Raw genomic sequence first — 23,216 nt, forward strand, 5'->3', positions numbered from 1 at the left:
AGATATCACTCTTGGAAGCAGAGAGCTGCCACTTATTTCCCCATAAAAAAGATTCAGATTTCCAAAGTTCAGGGTCCCTCTCCTATAACACAACTCACTGTGTGTGTGGGTTTTCACCTGGCCCTCTACACATTGCCCTGTGGAAACTGGGGCTCAGGGAACCAGCACAAATCCTGATACAGGTAACTGCTATTTATATGTGTAACAAACTGCCCTTTTTCTCTGATCCAAAGTTTTGAATTCTCTGCCAGCATCCATGATCCTATGGCTGGCTAACTTAGTAGCTTGCAAGCAGGGTAAAATTTCAGACCCTCCAACAGCTCTTGCCAACCTCTGAACCTCAGGGGCTTATAACAACACCTGTTTACTTATCAGTTTCCTTACATTTTGCTCACTTTACATAACTGCCAAGTGTCACTGGGTAACGGCTTAGCTCTGCCCCACACCTTTTTTCTGGGATCCAGGGTAAGAGAGCAGCCCCCATTTGGGCCATGTCTGGTGTTCTGGTGCAGAGAAAAGAGGCATGGGAAGATCACACCATGACTTTTAACATTTTTGCTCAGTCACAGCATACCTCGTGCTCACTTACACAGAAGGTCCTTGACTTAACGATGCTTTGACTTAGGATTTTTTGGCTTTATGATGGTGGGAAAGTGCTACGCATTCAGTAGAAACCGTGCTTTGATTTTTTCAATTCTAATCTTTTCCCAGGCTAGCCATATGCCCTATGATATTCTTTCATGATGCTGGCAGCAGACGCAAGCCAAAACTCCCCGTCAGCCACATGATCACAGGGTAAACAACTGTCACTCTACAGCATACTATGCTGCCAGATGATTTTGCCCAACTGTAGGCTAATGTAAGTGTTCTGAGCACATTTCAGGTAGGCTAAGCTACGATGTTTGATATGGTAGGTGTACTAAATGCATTTTCACCTTACATCTTAGGATACTTTCAACTTATGATGGGTTTACCGGGACACAACTATTAATTCATTGTAAGTGGAGGAGCGTCTGTACTCTATTGGCCAAAGCAAATCACACTGATAAGCCTGTTACCAATGGGATAGAGAAGTACTCTCTTCTCACAGAGAGAATTGAAATATGACCATCAAAAACAGAAAAAGGGAGGGATGCATTATTTACTTACAAGGCCAAAGAGTGAATAATGGAAGTAATAATACATTCTATTACACACATAACATGTACTTAATAATGATAGTTATTCTAAGACTAGTTATGCTAGTTATATTAGGACAAATAAAAAATTTAAAAGACCTTCATCATGTTTCAAAATGGTTTCTAATTGTTAGGCATTACATTTATGATAGAAAAGAATATACCAAAGTTTAATGATTATTTTTTTAAAACTTGAGAGTAGAAATGGGCTCAATGAGATAATATATAAATTGGAATAAATGTAATACAGTTAGTGTGCATATGTTTATATGCACAGAGATAAACAAACATGAAAAAATATTTTAGGAGGCATAAAGAGAAATATTATTGCTACTATTAGTAGAACAAATATATATTTAATACATAATGCAAAGTTTTGACCAAACCATCATTTAATAATTGCAACTAAAGTTCCTAGAATAATTCTTTTAAAAGTATGCTTACCATATCTCATGTTCCCTTTTGAATTTTTCTGTTCTGAATTTTTTCAAAATCACCCCCAAGAAATGTAGGGTGCAAAAAGGGTTATGACTTCTCCTCTGGAGTGTTTTAGATGTAATCATCCTTTGAGCCAGCTTTTCATCAAAGAATCTCTTTGAATTTGTTACCTGTGCATTGCTTCATATTAGACATTGTGCATGAAATAAACATGATTTGCTTTGAAGCCAATGAACCAATTAAAATCATCTACTTACTCTATATGCCTAATTTCAAATCAGAAGCCATAATTTTGGGATTCTAAAAATCATGATAATCAGCTCCATTCTAACAGGTCTTTCCCCCCATTTTCTCTTTAATTTAACAATCGCATGTACTGTGATCCATTGACTGCATCCCCCTTACGTAAGTGGCTATGTTCCATTAAAGGGATATTTATCTATTATCATGACATCTATCTAATGTTATTCAGGATATTCAAATATTTAACTATTCTCACCCACCTTTAACATAAGTACTTTTAATTTAGCATTTGATATTTATATATTTAAAAATAAATGTTAGCTATTTTCTCTATTATTTATATAAGATTATAAATGTCAAGAAGTGCATACATTTGCACAAACACTTTATGCTTATTCATTCATTGTTGGGTTCAGTAAGTATTACTTAAATGAGCGAAAAGATGAATTCTAACAAACGCTAAATTTTAACCCTACTCTTAAATAAGACAGCCTTTTCTAAAATTTTTAAAAAAGAAATGTAAATATACTTCCTGTCTTTCAGCTTTTCACATCTTGCCTCTACTCTCCAGTGTCACCCTTCATTTCATTCTTATCAACCACATTCAATCAAGATTTACTCTATTTCTTAATTACAAACAATTGTGTGAAGCTCTAGCTATGGCTGATGTATTTTTACCTTACAAATGCTATTCTCTTGAACTTCCTGCTGGAAGAATGTTAGTAACAGATGGTGGAGCTTCTTGAGATATAAAAATGAGACTTTGCATATCAATGCAAATCTGACAAGTGACTTAATCACAAAAGACACTCTCTTTCAAAAAACAATCAGCTAGGCAGCATCCATGAACCCACAGGAAAAAAGTCAGCTTCGATATAGACCCTTCTGTATTTTTCTCTATTCATTAATTAAGCAGATGAGCAGTTAAGACAGCTTTTCATTTATAGCATTTAACCTGATTTCAGCTTTTTTTTTTTTTTTTTTTTTTGCAGGGGGTAATAAAGTAAGAGCCCTACATTCATTCCCCAAAACTAATTTTTTCAAGGAGGGCATGGGCATCAGTGTACTTAAGTATAGGCTAAAAATTGATACAAAGCAGAATTTCTTCAAAACTCCTTGAGGCATGTCAAAGTGCATCTAGTTTTGGGAGCCACAGGACTAAAGGGATAGAGAGAAGGCAAAAGCATCTCTGACTAACGTCAATTAAGAGATTCTGTCTAGCAAAGAAAGTTCTATGATTTTTGAATCATATTTTAAGGACGTGATTGACATGTTTTAAAAATTATAATTATTTATTATGTTTTCCATAGCAAAGCCTAATCACAAATCCTTATCCTTGAATATCTATTATATGTGCTGTTTTGGTTCAAATTTTAGGCTCTTTGTTGTTATTGCACTTTAGGAAATTTCTCTTTGGGATAAAGAGAAGACAAGACAGAAAACACTAATTTCAGCAAGAAGCCTGAGTGACAGAAAGGGCAATGGGGCTAGGAACAATGTAAGAGTCACATAAATATTCGCTAATTAGTTATAGAGATGGGAGCAAGTTTTAAAACATCACAAAAGCAATGGGTTGAGAACATTCAGATTAGAGGGCAGAGGTAGGGAGAAGAAAGATTTTTAAGCCACAATAATCAGAGGACTGATTAGATTATCTCCTCTTGGCATATTCCAGGTACTCAGTGCCAACTGGCATCCTATTGCTACCTAAGCTGTCTTGGGGTACTCTTCCCTCTAATGCTCCACCCTGGTGTGCATGGCATGGCCCATCCTCCCCACCACGAAACTCCCCTATTTTGATCTCCTCTTCCTTAGAGTCTTAACTTTTCTTCCTAAAATAACAATTTGCTAATCTTAAAAATTAATTCATGCTGACAAAAATAATGGTGAAGTTTCACTTTATTACTTTTTAAAGAATTTTTACATTTTACAAAGGGTTTCCAAGAGACACAAAGGCTTGAGCCTAAAGGAATGAATCGCCAATCTTGGGCATCTCACATGTAGTGATAAGTTTCTGGGGGATTCCAGTGTTTCCTAAATCAAACCATCTACACATAGCTGCATGTTCTGCTGTACACCAGCCATGGCAGCATTTAACAAAATGTTTAAAGAACCTAAAATGCATTAAAAGAACCTCAAGCTATAGTTACCAACTGCAAACACAGTGGCAGATTTTTCGTAGACAAAAAAAAAATTATATACCTCTATGTACACTATAGGAATTTTATGTACATGAGATCTTTTTATTCATATCATCCTTACCCTTTAACCTATTCATATGATAATTATTACTATGCGAGTGTGTTAGTCTGCCTGGACTGCCATAATAAAATACCATACACTAGGTGGCTTAAACAACAGCAATGCATTTTCTCAAAGTTCTGGAGGCTGAAAGTCCTAGATCAAGGTGCCAGCCTGTTGGGTTCTATTAACATTCAAGGTTCTTTGCCTGGCTTGCAGATGGCTGCCTTCTCGCTACGTCCTCATATGGCACAGAGAGCTCTGGTGTCTCTTCCTCTTCTTAGAAGGGCACTATCCCATCGTGGGGGACCCCATACTCATGACCACATCTAAACCTAATTACCTCCCAAGGGCCTCATTCCTAAATACCATCCTATTGGGGGTTAGGGCTTCAACATATGAATTTGGAGGGGACACAATTCAGTCCACAGCGGTGACAAAAGACTGCCCCAATTCCTTAAAACATTTCTGCAACAAAATGCCTGAGCAAAAATGTTTAAAAAATTAAACAATTAAATATATGAACAATAAAATAATGCCTTTAGGTACATGGGGAGATGAATGGTGAGAAATAAAAACACAGTTACTACCAAATAAACCTCTCACGTATTTTTTTTTTCTTAATAAGAAGTTTCTGTGAATTTAACTATCCTTAAGTATTTCTCTTCTTTGCCCTCATCTCTAGATTTCACTTTCGATCAAGTCGAAGAGCAGTACCATTCCCTTGCATGTAAAAGCAACCACCAATCCAGGCTCCTCCAGGCTTTACTTCAGTAGGTGAGCCTCAAGCTGTTTTATTTCAAAACTAAGCATGACTGCACTCACGTGCCATTCTCGGACGCTAGCTGGTTTCTGAAATGCCTGAACTCATTAGCCTCGCATGGAGGTTTCCGATGCTGACGTTTCTCGGCCCCTCACTTGCACTGCTTGGTGACGGTGCGGTCACCCCCAGAAGTCCCCATGGGTCTTTGTGGCTTCAGATAAAAATAATCAACATAGAGAACAACAAAACTGAGTAATTAACTAAAGGCAGCCGACCTTCAAAGAGATGCAAGCTAAAACTTTGAAAAGTTTCTATCTCTAGTCCTTTTTATTCCAAATACAAGGTTCTCGTGAGTTTTTCTTTTTAAATGTGTAACGAACTTTAAAATTCAGTGATATACAGAGACATGCATGAGGGTTGGGTAGCAAGACTAACTGAATCAAGCCCAGAAAAAGAACACCTGGTGGATATTATTTCAGCTAAGGATTTCTTCGTTTTTCTTATTCCCCCAGCCCATTTTCCTGTTTGAAATAAAAGAGCCATGAAATTTATAGATACAGTAATTACAGCAATAGTAGCAATGCTGGATCAAGACAACCCTCTGAGCTAGTTTAGCCAAAGGAACCCAAATCAATCAGCCCAGTAGGTTATTCTGTCATAACTGTGATCATCAAATCCAGGCCCAGAGGCTAGGGGGCTCAAATCATAGTATGTTTATTACATATTTCATTCCAAGCTGTTCCAGTCTAATCTAGGCATTCATTAAACTTTTGAGTGTCAAGCCCTGGGCTAGGCAAAGACAGACAGACACAAAGACCACTAAGACATTTTCTATCTTAAGAAAATCTCTAACATAGAAAATATGACCTGGCATTAGGCAGGCACTGCTCTGTTTACACAAGCAGCCAGCCGGCGTTTTTAAATGAATGATTGCAATGGGCAGAATACTTCACTAAGCATTGTATTTTGGGGCTTTTTACACATACAATTTTCCTTAAATCAACTAGCCTGTCTCCATTATTCTTTCTACAATCTAATCAATTTCTTGTTCTGGAAAATAGCCAAATTTTAACAGTTCCTGAACTGAATACAAAGAGAAATCTCTAAAACAGGGACAAAATTTCTGGGGAAATAAATGAAAAAAAAAAGAGTAAGGAAGACTCCAATTATTTTAATATTCTCTTGGAAAAGGAAGCTGTAATTTTTACTAACACAAGAATATTTCTTTCTAGGGAATGCTATGGCTTTTATTGTGGTAGCCATTTTTACAATATAAATAGTTTCTTTAGTTTTTATTTAGTCATACATAAGCTGCTTAAGTAAATAACAAATAGTGGAATTTCTGCTTCTAGAGTTCACGAAAATCGTGTATAAAAGCAATTGTATTTCCATTCTTGGGATACTTCACTTAATATAATGGGTTCCAACTCTCTCCAGGAGAACCATAGAGATGTCGTATCTTCATCATTCCTTATAGCTGAGTAATATTCCATGGTATACATATACCACAGTTTACTAATCCAATCATGTATTGATGGGCATTTGGGTTGTTTCCACATCTTTGCTATTGTGAATTGTGCTGCTATAAACATTTGGGTACACGTGCCTTTGTTACAGAATGACCTTTTTTCCTTTGGGTATATGCCCAGTAATGGGATTGCTGGGTCAAATGGCAGGTCTACTTGAATCTGTTTAAGATACCTCCATAATGCTTTCCACAGGGGTTGCACTAGTTTGCAGTCCCACCAGCAGTGTATTAGTGTTCCTGTCTCTCCACACCCACGCCAACATGTGTTGTTTTGGGTTTTTTTGATAAAGGCCATTCTCACTGGGGTTAAGTGATATCTCATTGTGGTTTTGATTTGCATTTCCCTGATGATTAGAGATGTTGAACACTTTTTCATATGTTTGTTAGCCATTTTTATATCTTCTTTTGAAAAATTTCTATTCATGTCCTTTGCCCACTTTTTGATAGGGTTGCTTGATTTTTTCTTGCTGATTTTCCTGAGTTCTAAATAGATTCTTGTTATCAGTCCTTTATCTGATGTGTAGTATGCAAAAATTTTTTCCCATTCTGTAGGTGGTCTGTTTATTCTCTGGACTGTTTCTTTGGCTGTGCAGAAGCTTTTTAATTTAATCATGTCCCATTCATTTATTTTTGTTGCTGCTGTGATTGCCTTGGGGGTCTTCTGACACCAACTGGACATCAGACTGAGGTGGGGGGTGGGGGAGGGGATGGGGGTATGCCTACACAATGAGTGCATTGCGCACCGTTTGGGGAGTGGTTACACTTGAAGGTGCTGACTCGGGAAAGGGGGGGTGGGGAAAAAATATGAAACTATTGTTTTTAACTTGCACTGTTCACTTAATAATTTATCATGAATATTTCCCATATTATTTCATATCATTGTACAAGAAATAATGTATACATTATGAGGACATACTGTATCTAACAAGATATACTGTTAGACTCTTTGATTCTGTAAAATTAAATTGAAAAAAAAAAAAATAAAAAAAAAAAGCAATTGTAGGGGGGCTATTAGAACTATTTAATAAGAGAAAATACATGTTTAATTACCATACTCTTTCATTTCTCCCATTCAATTTCCTAATTAAAAATCTGATTCTGTAAGTTCAGATGATTTGCAAATCATCTGAAACAATTACATTTTTCAAAATTCAACCCCAAAAAAGGCAGATTATGCATAAACGTAATACTTATAAACAAGGTCAATAAAAATGAGAATCTCAAATCTTTAGAATGAAATGTCTCTGAAGTTCCACTCTATCTACCTGACAATTACACACACACAAACACACCCTATTTCTTCAGGCATTCATAACATTTTTGACTATGTTTAAGCACAGTTGGGCCTGTTCAAGAAATTGAAAGACAACCAGAGGCACAGGGTAGGGAAGAGAGAGATGCAGCGGTCACACAATGAGAAACCCTGAAGGCCATGGTTAAGTGAAGCGGAGAAAAGTTCTTGGAGGAAGTTTTTAATTCTAGTAGCAACAGGAAGCCACTGAAGCGTTTCATGCAGGAGAGAGATCTGGTTTGACGATAAGATGACCCCAACTGCCACATAGATATTGGAATTTAGAAGATGAAGGGGGGAAGCACTTAGGCCAGTTAGGAAGCTCTTGTAGTAGGACAGGATGATGACTTGAATCAGGGAGGCAGCAGCAGAGATGGCAGAAAGCAGCTGGGTTTGTGATGTTGCTGGTGGAGTTAACAGGCCTTGATGCTGGGCTGCAGTTGGGGGTCGATGAAAAGAGAGACCCCAAGGATGCCTCCTGACTTTTTTTCCTTGAGTAACTGGGTGGATGGTGGTGCCATCTACTGAAGTGGGGAAATACGAGGAAAGAAGATGGAGATGGGAAGAAAGGGAATGGAGGGTTTTATCTTAGACTTGTTAAATCTGAGATGTTTATTGAAAATTCACGTGTGGTAAGATCTGGAGAAATAAATCTGAGCACCAGTGCTTATGCAATTATAAACAGGATTTAAAGACATGGGATCCATGTTCTTAGAAAGGGCTTTAAATGCAGATGAAAGTTCAGGATAGAGCTCAGGGGAATGCCTAAATTTAGAGGTCTGCCAGAGAAGCATGAAAATGCAAAAGAAGCCCAGAAAAAAAATGACTGGTTATATGTGTTCAAGGAAGCTAAGAGGAGAAAATTCTCAAAATCTTTTAAAGAGGAAGTGGTCAACCGTATCAGATATTTTTGAAAAGCTAAGGTGAATATTTGGAAGAGATCACTCGTTTTGGCAACATGAACATAACTCGGACAAACCCTAAACCAAATGATTGGGCAATCTCTTCAAAGCCCAGGTGTTTAGCAGAACTACGAAAGAAAGGTAGAAAGGTGAAAAGGAAAAAGAGAATGCAGAGAAAATCTTACCACAGCTTCAGAATTTTAATGGCTTCTAATCTAAGAAAAACTACAGTGACACATACATGTCATACAAGTATGACATACAATAGAATTTTTTAAAAAATATGAAATACTATCTGGCACACATATTAAATCTATCTAAACAAAGATCTTAGAATTTAGCAGCACAAAATAACCATTTTATTACTCCTGATTCAGAAGACATAAGGAGATTTTTTTTAAAAAGATTTATAAATAATAATTTAATAAAGTATAGCTAAGCAAAGTCTGCAATTATACTGTTCCTGGGTATTGCTGCTAGGAGTACTTATCACTCCTCCCTCTCTTAGAGCAAAGCTGCCAAAAACCTGATGATTAATACCAATCTCCCATTTGTTAAATAGCACAAATCACCCTCTGTCATTTAAATTGCACTGAATTTGAATTTGCATAGGTTGCAAGTAGAGAACAGGATCTTGAAGCCACATAAAATAATCACACTGAGTCTTAAAACAGAATCTATTAATCTTTTCTGGCACTGCTCCCCACTGAAACCACACAACTTAACGCAATTCTTTCAGTGAGTCATGCTGTAAGATTTCCAGTTGACTTACCCACAGAGAGATGGCACTACATGAAACAGAGCCCACATAACTTTGGAGAGAAGTGAGCCTTCACTTTGTGTGTTCAAACTTCTGCTTGGCTCTGCCTTCAGATATATTACACCAAGACCAGGGCTAACTTCCAGAGCTCTGAAAGCTCCTCAAGTTGCAAGGGTGAATAAGGACTCTTTCATACTCGATAATTCTTAAACTGGTTTTCTAAATTACTTCTCAAGATCAGCATTTCTCAGTGTGTGGTCCTCAGAACACATTCACTTGGTTATTGGGCTTTTAAAAAATGCAGACTCCCCAAGCCCAAAATATTTGTGGGGTGGGCACAAGCATCTGCGTTTTCAATAAGCTCCCCAAGTGTTTCCTAGACACACTTCAGTCTGGGAACCATTGTCTTTATTTGTTACTGAGGACTATGCTGCAAGAACTTTGCAGGTTTGGGCGTTTTCATCTTTTGTTTCTTTATTCTCCAACTAATTTTACAGAATACTGCCAGATTATTGTTGTTAACTTGCTATTTAACTATTTGTTTAGCATGCTCAAAAGCCTTCTGTGGTGCTTCATAGCCTGAAAAATAATATTCAAAATTGTTTTTGTGTGTTCAAGGTCCTTAGTGATGGCTTCATACTTTGCCCTTCCCATAGTTGAACTTCTAGCCAAACAAAATCGCTCAAGTACCCAATACATGTTCTAAACACTTCCACCTCCATGCTTCTGCTAACTTGCTCTCTACTTCTAGAAAGTCACTTTCCTACTTGTCCATAAGTCCAAATCCTATCTTTTCTTCATGGTTGAACTTACTGAAGGCTTTCCAATTCTCTCCTGCTTGATACTCAGTTCTATGAACTTCTTGGTGTTTCACCAGTATCTGTCTGGCTTTTAAACTTTTTACCTTTTATTATATTATAGTGTTGTACATTCTTTTGTCTGCCAAGCACTCTGTACTAGCTGGGAACAATAACCTGTTTCCCTATGCTGACATCAGCAAAATAAGGTTTCCATGGAGTTGCCACAATTTTTATATAACCCTGCCCCTTGGCCAGAATTGGTTGCTCTAGAGGTAGATACCTGATCCAAACTATTGCAACCATAGTATTCCAGCCCTTGACAATGATTGATTGTTCCAGGATTGGCATTTAACTCAAGCTAGACAAATCACAGTCCTTTATCATCTAGATTCTGCCCCACTGGACCATAGTTAATTGGTCCAGGACTGGTACCTGACCAAGCTGACCCTCTGGATTGAGAGCTAGGAAAGGTCAGGTCATTCCCTCTCCTATGGCTCAAACTGGGATACGTATTAATAACACAGGAAAACAGCCATGGGATTCGGGTTCCCCACAGATTCATTCAGAAGGCATTGGGTAGAAGAGACAGCCATCTGGTGGAGGTGAGGCTAGATGCCACTATTTTAGCTCTCATGGTTCAAAACACTTTCCAAGCACTATTCAGTGTTGGCTTCAGGGACAAGTGAAGTGAATTGTAGTAGTTTTGGGAAAGCCACCACCACACAAATAATTCCTCTGTCTGCTAGCTGATTTCTTCCATTTTATTATTTTTTCCTTCTTGTGGTGATACTGAATGGAGGAGAGAGGTTCATGCTACATTTATAAAAAGTTAAAAGAAAGTTAAATTTGCAAGAGATGATATTCATTTCCATGTCTCTTTCTTTCTCTCTCCTTTTCTGTGAAAGGTTATCAGATTTCCTCCTTTTGCAAAGAGGTAGAAGAAAAGAAATTTGAGAGCAAGAGAGATCTCTCCTCCTAAGGAGGGACTATTACTGTGGGGTACAAGAAATCAGGGGCTGAGAATACAGAATGTATGATGAGCTTTAAAGATACTGTATTTTACTTTAGGCCTAGTTCACCTCAACTAGGTGGGAAGAATATATAGTATATATATTTTATATATCTGTAAATGATTCAGCTTTGCATGATTCATGATGTTTTTGGGTGATTTGTTTTTAAATAGGATTGGAGTTACAGAGAAGCACATTAGAGTAGATATACTAATCAAAGGATCATGGTAAAGTCACATGGCTGTTTGGGAGCCTTTGAGGCATTATAAACAGAAAATATTGTACATAACTTTATTCAGAAGGCATTATTCCTGAACCTAAAGGATGATAATCTATCAATTTTGGGTAATTCCCTCATTCACAGCCATAGCTTATTTAAATCCTTTTCATAAAGGGGCATCTTATTCATAACAGTTCTTATAATCAAGCACTAAATCTCCTTTGATGAGACAAAAATAAAAGGCATTACGGATGATGAACCTTAAAAGAATGAGGAGTGAGATGGTTAAGGGTAATGATAGGATGAAGAAGCATATAATAAAATTTCACATTAATATAGTTATATGAAATTCATAAAAACTGTAGGAATACTTTCCTGCAACCAAACAGCATTTTAAATAATATTCTTTCATCTAATGGGAAAAATACTTCCACCTAAAGCAAGGTGGTTGTTTTTTAAATTAAAATAAAGAGAAGTATTATGTGACTGTAAGAAAATCAAATCAGAACTTACTTTTGAAAATGTATTTAAAGTTCTTTGTAAAGTATACCTTTGTGACTCAACGGTATAATACTGCCTTAGTCCATTTGTGCTGCTATAACAGAATACCACAGACTGGGTTATTTACAAACAGAAATTTACTGGATTATAGCTCTGGAGGCTGGGAAGTCCCATGTCAACGCTCTGGTAGGTTTGGCAATTCTGATTCCAAGATGGCGCCTTGAACGCTGCATCCCCCAGAAGGGAGGAACCCTTCATTTTCACATGGTGGAAGACAGAGGACAAAGAGATAAAAGGGGGCTGAACTCATTCTGCTATATTGATATTAATCCCACCCATGAGGATGGAGACCTTATGGCCTAATGATCTCTTAAACAGTCTACCTTTTAATACTGTTACAATGGCAATTAAATTTCAGCATCAGTTTTAGAGAAGACAACCATTCAAACCATAGCAAATACCATTTGAAAAAACATAACAGTTTAACTAGCAATGTCCACTCGGATGAAAAGGCTATTTAAGTACTATACACTTTGATGGATGACCTTTAAATGGCCTTGCGCATTTTGTACTATTACTTTTCAGTCAGTGCAGGATAATACATTAAATCTAGAAACCACAGCCCAGTGAAACCATGCCTACATGCCTACAGATTTAAAAAATTCATTCATTTAATGGTATTCCCCTTAATACCATTCAATAGCTCCCTATTCAAAACATAATTTTTTTTTTTGAAAAGCTGAGTAAATACCTATGGTTTTTGTTTCTGGTTTTTTTTTTTTTATGTCAGAAGAACATAATAAAGATTTTTTTATGGCCTCTGGACCAAGTATTTTAAGAGGATTAGAATTTCTCCTTGACCAGAGTCTACATAATTCCATAATGACTTGTAGAAATAACATAATTTATAATCTCATTAGGTTTTTGTGAAGTGAAACTTAATTTATATGAACAACCTAAATATAATCATGACTAATTTGAGAGGAATGTTTCATTTGCCTGCAGGTTCCCAGCAACTCTAGGAAGATAGAGTTTAAAGCCTCAGCGGGGAATAAGCAGATACATTTCACAACAAGGGAGATGTAAGTAGCTTTGAAAATGGTTTGGTCAAAGTTCCTCAACTGTAAATAAAATCACAGAAGGTCTAAGTAAAACTTCAGCAAAATGTAGTTGTTAGTCTAACGTATGTTCTAGTTGATAATTATTATCTTTATGAAAATCAGGTTTAGTGATCCAAAAACTAATCTCAACATTCCACAGCTTGATGAAGCCTCATAATTTCCTCTTTCCTTCCACTGATGATCTCCTAATTTTAATTCACAATATCAATATACTTATTTTAATATAAGAATTTTTATTTAAAGGGTAGATTTGTTATTAGAAATTAGAATTAGTATATATTCTACATCATTTCTTTAGGAAAACTGATTAATTTTCTTGAAAATATTTTAATTTTGAAATGTATCATATATACTTGTACATTTTAAATCATTTTAAATATTAGAAAAAGATAAAAAATGTGCTTTTCTATAAGCCAATTTAACTATCAAAATGGTTACTCTTCCATTATGTTTCCTGCTCATTAGCCTCCACTTTCTAGGAATCACCTACATCTCTTGAAACAAGTGAGAACTTTAGAGAAGAGAGCAGAGAAGGCCTGTGAAATGGCGGAGAGTCCATCAGTGGACATGGATGGCAGGTGTAACAGATCAGAGCTTTCATGGAATAACACTTGCCTATAGGTTTTAATGAGTCATGAAGACTTGATTATAGCTCCCAAGGACAGGCAAGCAAACCTAATCCTTACAAGGCAACACAATTCTCATCAGGTGTCCAAGACTGCTCCTCATGCTTAACGTCAGGGTTTGACCCATCAGAGGTGAGCATGAAGGTAGTTCAGTATTGCAGCTAGTGAATTTCTCTGACAGAGGTGGTCGGTTAATTCTAGGCAACAAAATCTAACACATATCCAATCAATTATTGGTTCCTAAGGACACTCACATCAATCCACTTCTTATTTTTATTACTGCCACCTTATTCTAGGGCTTAATCATCTTCCACTTGAACAAATACAATCATCAGATAATTACACTCTCTACCTATAACCTATTTCCAATCTAATCTTTCATTCTTAATTTTCCAAAATCAGTCTTGCCAGGCTTCCTCTTCTAACTTTTTACTCTCTTGTTCCAAAATGTAAGTGGCTTTTTAGTGTCTTCCAGATACTGTTCAAATTTGTGACCTTCGTGTTCAAGGCCAAACATAATCAGTCCTTAACTAATCTTTGTAAAGTTATCTATTACTAATTCACAAGGTCAGAGGTTGGCAAACTTTTTTTCTGTTCAAGCCAGGTAGTAAATATTTTAGGACTGTGGGCCAGAAGTCTTTGTTACAAGTACTTAACTCAGTCCTTACAGTGGGAAAGCAGCCACAGTCAATATGAAAAACAGAGTGTGGCTGTGTTCCAACAAGGGCCACAGTTAACTGAACTAGATGAATCTTCACGTCTCACAAATTGGTCATTAATTGTGTTATGAAACAGCTGTTAAACTCTATTCCCACTTGAAGGATACAGGGAAACAAGGATGAGTTAGCTCCCATATCTACCTTGGCAAAGCTCAGTTTTCGCTACATACACAAAATAACTCTGCAATTACTCTGTAAATGCTCTGTTGGGTAATGGACTCAGCCAGAAGCAAAGCTTCATATTGGAGTAGGTCTGGAAGTGGTCATTCTCCAGATTGAGGTGGGCAGGCAGAAGACAACGTAAGGGAGAGAAAATGAGAACATGTCCCGAGATACACAGATGCAAAACCAAATGGTAGATTTAGGGAATGGTCAAGGCATAGGCATTCACAGGTAAGGAGGAAATAGGGATATGGAAAATTTGACTGGGGACAGATTCAAAAGTGTTTTAATGTCATACTAATGAGTTTCGACCAGTTCCTTTGAGTTATACTGCCCTTAGTCCTAGACAGAAGGGGATACATTTTGGTGCCTGTGTTTCTGAGGAACCTGCATATCACAAATTTTACAAAAAATAAATTTATTAAAGAACACATGGGTCTCAGTCTCACTCGAGATCTGGCATTTAGCACTAGCAATGTGTGACATCCTAACCCTGATTATGCATGAAGTATTTACTTTTAACAAACTAACATCATTAAGGATGAAGAAAAACGCTTTTCCACATCTCTTGTGTTCTAAAAAAATAAAAAATGTGGACTGATTCCAAATGCCATAAAAGTTTGTCAGTTGATCACAGGGATGATTTCAGCCATGTAAGCACTTAGCTAAGAGAAGAAGCAAATTAAATGACTTGACAAGCCTTTTCAGCATGAAGGCAACAGATTCTCATACAACACAGCATCATTTGCCAGGAGTGCTGAGTGCCTCTGTTCTTATTTCCTTTCGTGTTTCAATTTGTGATTCTAGAGGTACTCAGGAAAACAGCATTCACCACAGTTGTGCATGACTAAAGAGGAAAATTTGTGAATGTTAAACAATTCATATTACTCTTAAATTTGTATGTATGTAGTTCAGGATATGACAGACATGGAGCATGATACTCTTTACATTGACAGCCACATAGAAATTAAACCCTAAACCTGTAAATATTACATATTTTATACCAATATACCATAAGACAATTAATTCTTTAAATAGTTAAAAATTTAGGTTCATTCAAATAATCCCAATATAATTTTTATGGTAATTAGTAGTTATTTATATTTTGGCTTTGATTTTATTTTTTGGCTTTGATTTTTTTTTTTTGGCTTTTATTTTAAAAGATACATTTTGATATTTTACAAAAAAAAATCTTTTTTGAAGGAGTTAAAAATTTACTTTTTAACTTTTTACATTTATTTTTCATTTACATTTTGATTAATATTTATTCAAATTATCTATACTCTAACTACAATTACATTTTAATCTTTATACAGTTGTCAATAGAATGCAAATTATGTGAAAATCTTTATTATAATGACAGAATAATTTTGCTGAAATGGAGGCCAGAAAAAACTTATAAATAAATATAATTTATGAATTATATATATATTTATTTAATTGCTCTTCCGAACATCACAGACCTTTCAACAGAATATTCAGAGTTGTAACAATAATTCAGTAATCTTTGATATGTTTGCTGGTTTTAGCCACATAGAGGTATACTTACCAAATTAAGAAAAAGTAACATATTTCATTTAATACTTGATTTATAGCTATTAAGTATTCAGACATGGTATATGGACTTCCATGCCCTAATGTTAGGGAAAGATCTGCCTAATATAGTCACTGATGCTAATTTTTAGTAATTTTACTTATGCAGCCTTTAAAAATATTCTATTGTAGTATATTTCAGACATAAAATGTATAAAGCATAATATAATAAATGTCGGTATACTCATCATCTTAATTAAGCTATAAGTACAAGTTGGTGTCCCTGTACTCTCCTCCCAATCACATTCACTCCCATCCTTTCCAGAAGTAACCAATATCTTAAATTTTTATTGTTATTTTAAATGGTGAATTCTTTAAAAGTATGTTTTTTATTTGTTGACGATATCTAGCCATGCTCCATTATAAATAGCTAATATACTAATAAATTTGCATTAACTGTTTTAACAGTTCTACAGATTACTCTTGGGTTTTCTAAGTAAGTAATATCATACTTATGAAAAATAGAGTTTGGAATCTTCCTCTCCCATTTCTACATCTTTTATTTCTCTTTCTTGTCTTACTATACACTGGCAATGACCTTTAGCATCATGTCAAACAAAAGTGGTAAAAGTGGGCTTTCTTGCTGTGTTTCTGATTTAAAGGGGAGGCTTATAACATTTCCTCATTGAGTATCATAGGTGCCACGGGTTGATAATATTGTTTTAAGAAACAGAATGCTGAGATTAGAGTTCTTTTCAGAATAAATCCTTAGTGACAGAAGGATGGTCTGGAGCAGAATTATCCAGAAGTCATATTGCAGAAATCACTTCTATTTAGTGCAAAAACCAAGTCGTTTGTGATGCCCTATTAATGGAATATACTTCATGGCTTTGATTTTGACTACCGTAATAAAAAATTGCATTTTTACTTGATTGATACACTAAGTTGGACAAATATGAATATACTACAAAAATCACACGGATCTTCCTACGGATAATATCTAAAAGTGTAGTTGTTGTGATTTACTATAGTCTTCGTAATTGGCTCCATTATACAGAAAAGAATCACCCAAGTCACTCACAATCAAACTGATCTTGTATTTATTTCTCTTGCAAGTCACTTCAGTAAATATAACCAATAAGATACTGACTCAGAACAAAGTTTTTAAGATTACCCAAGAAGCTTTAGGAAAATTAAAAATTTCCAAGGAATCTTATCTCCCAGAAGCTCAGTCAAAAGAGAGTCAGTTAAATAGTTTGGTGTTTATTAAGAGAAGGAGAGAGCAAACAATTACCCACCAAACATTTTATAAATATATTTCATGTAAATGAGGTAATTCAATCTCAAACCTTGAATCACAGTATGTTTGATAGCAGGGTTTTTTTTTAATCACTTATGGGCCCCTCATATTTTCTATTTTATCTTACAAGTAAGATAAAGGCTCCAACTCCACTGCTTAAAAAAATTCTAAGAGCTTATAAAATTGCTAATAATCCAGCATATATTGCACTGAGTCTTGGCTCCTGAACCACTGTCAATAAATATACATTTCTAATAAAATGAACATGCTTAATTCTGTAACTAAACGGCCCAAAGGAACAGTATCTGCCATAGTAATGGAGTCTATCTGCCATAGTAATGGAGTCTAATGACAATTCTGCTGACATTCTCCTATCTAAAAATGAAATCATGTGGAAAATGATTTTTACACTAGCAGAATAATTAAGACAGAGGACAAAATTTGATGTGGTAGAAACAGCAGCTTAGATAACCTCTGTTCTTGGGGGTAGGGGTGACATTGTTTAGTTTACCACTATGTTATGTTTCCATGATCTCTTTTTAAAATCATATATTTTTTTGATATCCTAACTGTACAGCAACAAATCCTACTAATAGTGAAGCTAATCCTGAAGGGCTTTTTTCTTTTTGCTGTGTAGGTATTTCTTGGTTTTAAACATTGCTTTAGAGAATGGGCTTTCTTCTGAGACTTAACTATCATTGGTTATATAGATATTTTCATTAATATGTCATCTCTTTTAATTGGTTTTGATCTTTTTATGAAATGCATGCCTTTGCCTATGCCAGTTTAATGAAAATTATATTTAAGTAAAATCTGTGGCATTGTGAAGTTGTAGCACTGTTTAAGGGACTGTGAGAAACAATTGAAGAAAAGCACCAAGGTAAGACTTTATGACTTCAAAAACCAAAGGACTGGTGTTACCATTATTTTTCTATAAAATATAGATTATTTTAGTTCCTAACAAAAATTTTTAATGAATAAGCAGGTACTATGAGACAATAAGAAAATAAAACCAATTAAAGTCTAAGCAACGTTTTTCAAAGAAAGTGTGAATAGAAGAACACTTTATGTGGAGCTTGTCAACACAGTCTAACGATCTTTTTCTTTATTTGAAAATGGCTGATTTTAAATAAAAGCTATTATAACTGCTCTAGAGAACTTACACAAGGAAAATGTTACACTTCAACAATAAATAAAATGAAATGTCAATTTATTCTCATATGTCCACAAGATAATTATGTATGTATAAACAGAATATTTTCAATGCAGCTGAAACCCCTGAACCACTGCAGGCATAAAATCACTCCATTCACAAAACACACAGCATCTACAGTGCTTTATGTAATGCAAGATTTTACCAGATAGTTATTATTTTTACTGATTTTAGAACACTGTTCTACCAAATCCACTGAGGAAGTTGCATAGGTTTTTCATATGAGTTTCCAGTACACAAATGCTCTACTCCTCTAAGAGACTCTGCCATACCCCCACTTAGAGTACTGGTTACACTCTACTGGGATGACCTGACTGTGAGCCTCCCCTCTAGTCTATCCTTTCTGGAGGGTGGGGATTACACATCAGTCATTGTTGTATCTATTGACTTTCTTACCTTCTCCTTATGGGCATCAGGGCATTTTTTTTCAGACTTGGTGACAGTGTCCAAAGGATTAGGAAGACTCACAGGTTCAGTGTACTCCTTATTATCCATGACTTGAATCTTTGCCCTTATGATCTCTGATTATTTTAAACATATCCCAAAACTCCATCCCAATTCCTCCCTTTGTTATGTGGTCTAATACCAAAAAGTCCCTTCCTTTCATCCTTCCTGCAACGCCAAGAATCTTGTTCTTGCTGCCCTAGTTAACACATATTGTATTTTTTTAACCAAAAATGCACAACATAGGGAAAAAAATAAAAACAGGTATGACTAGATATTAAACCTCTTAAAATGTCCATTTCCCACACATAGCACCTAATTTAACAATCTCTCTCCAGTTAATACAAGTCTTATTCTCCAGATTCCTTCCACCCATCAGGATCCACAGGCCAAAATCAAGGTGGACAAATAGATGCTCAAAAATGTGTCTTGAAGGCATAAATTAAAGGCTTTTCATGATATGAAAACATGAATTTTGCTTTTCTCCTTTGCTTTTTCACTAGTTTTTAAAAAATGAAAAACTTTTTTTGCACTTCATAAACTTCAAAAGGAATGCTATGGAATTTTAATCCTCATTTTCCATACCTTCCTATATATCATCACTCTCAGACCATCAGCTGATTTCATTAATAAACAATATTTGTAATGGTCATTTATTACTAAGTCTATCATTTTCTATTAGGCATATTTCCTTCAAGAAAATACTCTAGGCAGCTAATATTTTATTTAATTAGGTATCAATGAAATAAGTGATTGAATTAGCTCTTTTCCAAGAGACTTGGAAGTAAAAAGATTTCATGTTTAGTATAACTTGAAGTTTCCATTCTCAGATAGAGGCAGTATATCATGCATAGTTTCTACATCCAAATTGTTCAGTTCTGCTTCACGGTCCCTGCACACAAATTGCTCACAAGGTGACACTATGATCACAAACCTAAATATCAAAATACATTTATATATATTGGAAAGATTATCTTTGCCTTAAAATATTTAAGTGAAAAATTTTTCTTCTAATGTCCTTTCATCAATGTAGTTAAAATAAATAATGTATTTTAGATTTATTTTTAGATACTAGAGTTTCACACATCACTATGCAGCAAATAGTGAAAGTATCTCAGTTGCTCATGACTTAAAGCTAGATAAAGAATGATAGAAAAACCTCAAAGATAGAAAATGTACAAGCTAGGCCATGAAAAGAATTGCATTTGTGTTTTCACCACAAAGAATGACTATGTATGAGAACAGGTCAAATGTAAGTACTGAAATGAATATGTGTAATAAATGGGAGAAAGAACTGCTGCATGCATTTTTAATTGATGAAGAGTCTGCTGATCTGAAGAGGTTAAAAATGACTATTTGACAATTCACAGCTATGCACGCACACATACAAATACAAAACTTGCTTTTTATGTGCCTCCATTTTAAAGCAAGTAGACCATTCATCAATACCTATAATAATCAATTACTTTTGAGTGCTGGCAAAGAACAGCCTGGCTATAATAAAAGATGTATTAATGTGTTCTACATAGAATTAGGGGTGGTAAAAAAAAAAAGATACTAATTTCTTTCACAAAGCAAAAGAATTGCTCAGAGAAATGCTTAGAAAGTATTCTGAGCAATCGCAAACCAACACATCAGAATCATCATACATCTTTAATACATAATCCAGTAAAATCTAGTAACACTTCCAGGCAATTACCATAATTTTAAAGGAAACTTACAAAAGATATTTTTCACGCTAGAAATCCAAACTAAAGTCATAAATTAGTGAATCCATATTATGAGATGATAAGACATTTTCTACCATTGTGCAATGACGATATATTCAAGAGGGTTAGCATAAAGATATTTCATAGAGATATTATGCATAATGGAAACACTTCATATCCAATCACAACTATGAGGAAAGAGAAATAAAATGGCTTTTAGGTAATTTATTTTCACTTTCAGATTGCTACTAAATTTCTTCACAACATTCACTTCTATACTGTAAGTGACCTAGAATTTTCCAAACGGTTTGTCTCATTTTTGGTATTAGATTACATTTTTGTAATAATTACGATTCAAAAGTGAGAAAAGGCCTTAGAAGTATTTATTATCATCGCTGCAACTAGCAAAAAGAAGAAGGATTAGTCTCCTAAAATTATCTGCCACATATCCATACCCTAACCCCAGTTCAATTATTCTTTTTTGGCCAAAGGTGAGTCAAAGTGGCTGCTCCTTAGTAACAATAATAGTGGTCCCTCATAATATCTGAAGGAAATTGTTTTATTGGAGACCACCATTGAATTTTAGATGAAACAATGTGGATAATTTTTTTCACAAACATATCTAAAGGTACTCAATTAAGTTACACAGGTTGAGTTTCCCTTATGCAAAATGCTTGGGACCAGAAGTGTTTTGGATTTCAGATTTTTGAATATTTGCATTATGCGTACTGATTGAGCACCCCTAATCTGAAAATTTGAAATCTAAAATGCCCCAATGAGCATCTCCTTTGAGCATCATATTGGCACTCAAAAAGTTTTGGGTTTTGGGGCATTTCAGATTTTAGATTTTCGGATTAGGGATGCTCAACCTATACATACATAACAAGTATAGCTATGTCTAGTTTTAGGAAAATGTAATAGGTGAAAATCCAAGTATTTAAACAGTCTAGATAATTAGAAATCAGGAATAGTTTCCATTATCTAAAAGATTTTTCACTTTATATAATGAGCCACTGCAGAGATTCACAAATAGAGAATTTCTGTATGCATTCAACATGAAAAAATTCATAAAATATAAGCTTAGTCACATTTTACGGAATATAAGCATGGAATAAGGAATGCCTGCACTTCTGCTACAAATTAAATGCTTAGAAAATGTTACTTATGAAGAGTGTCAGAATTTGCCACCCCAAAATATGCCACTTTATGATATAAGGGGATTACTTTAAGTTATGGGCACTTGAAAAACAGCAGATGCAAGAAGGGGATTTAATCTTCCCCTTTTCTTTCTGAAAACAGGAGATAAAAACTTTCGTGTGAATGATGTCCTCCTTATATCAAGAGAAAAGAAACACTCTTCTATGGGGAGTAACAGCAGAAAAAATTCTGTACAAATAGACCTTGTTAAAATAATTCTTATTTTTCTTTAGCTTCCCCACATAATTAAGTTACTTTTTCATAATTACCTCTTTGTTCAATCTAATACAAAAGTATGTAGGTCTTGCCATTTCTTTGGGTCTTCATTTCTTTGTGAGGGCTCCTGTACCACTTAAAACTTATGTTAAATTTGCATGCTTTCCTTCTGTTAATCTGTGTTATGTAACTTAATTCTCAGGCCCAGCTAAAAAGCATCTTTTGGCACTTTGTTGAAGTTTCCAAGTTCTTTTCTATGAAACACACACACATGCACATACAAACATACACCTTGATAGTTTATGTTATATGTTTACAATACTTAAAAGGAAATTTTCAAACATAAACTGTTTCACTATAAAATTCATGATCAGTCTTGGCTGACTTACCTGAGCAATCTATCTGACATACTTTAGTTTCCACTTTTGAAATCCAATTATATCAGCAACAAGATAAAAGATGACTTACCGGCCCAAAAGAGTTACTGTCAAAACTGTGTCCATGATGATCACCTTCAACCCAGATGTGACCACGGGGGACTTTGACATACCGATTTTTGTGTCCAATGGTTCTAGAAAAAAAACAGTGCAACCATTGAGATAAGAGCAGAAAGGAGATCAAACAGCCGAGCATACAAACTCAGTAAAGGCAAAATGTTATAAAGATGTAACAGACAAGTTAACCATGAAGCTTCCTCATAACTTCATTTTTAATTAAGATAGGGTTAGGTTCCTGTAAACGTATTCATGGCATTATTAATTCTATAGGTAGGAATTCTGTGCTTAAATAAAATGCATTAGCATCAAACATAATGTGTTGGTACTTAATTTATTTGATAATACCCTCAATAGGTACTTATGAAATTCAATGGGCCCTAGCAAAATAGAGATCCATTTGATTTTTGACACGTGCTTTTGTGTCAATATTCAACTCTTCCAGCTGACTCATCGACAGCTGCAATCTTCATTGTTGTTTTAGTCAAACTTCTCAAACCAATGGAGAACACTTTCGTACTTCTTAATACTCTAAATTTTGGCATATATAATAAGAAAAGGAAAGAAAATAATCTGGATGATTTCTTGTTAGATATAAACTAATAAT

General features: G+C 35.1%; 1 protein-coding gene across 3 annotated transcripts in view; it reads right to left on the reverse strand.

The window, feature by feature from the left end:
* Nucleotides 1-23,216, reverse strand: part of IMMP2L (inner mitochondrial membrane peptidase subunit 2) — an 847,470-nt gene that overhangs the window by 162,727 nt on the left and 661,527 nt on the right. For all 3 annotated transcript variants that reach the window (XM_069461995.1, XM_069461996.1, XM_069461994.1), the window contains one exon: nucleotides 22,584-22,686. In XM_069461995.1, the coding sequence (XP_069318096.1) occupies nucleotides 22,584-22,686 (103 nt within the window). The remainder of the gene's footprint in view (nucleotides 1-22,583; nucleotides 22,687-23,216) is intronic.

Source organism: Eulemur rufifrons, chromosome 29 (assembly GCF_041146395.1).
Source record: "Eulemur rufifrons isolate Redbay chromosome 29, OSU_ERuf_1, whole genome shotgun sequence".
Taxonomy (NCBI): Eukaryota; Metazoa; Chordata; class Mammalia; order Primates; family Lemuridae; genus Eulemur; species Eulemur rufifrons.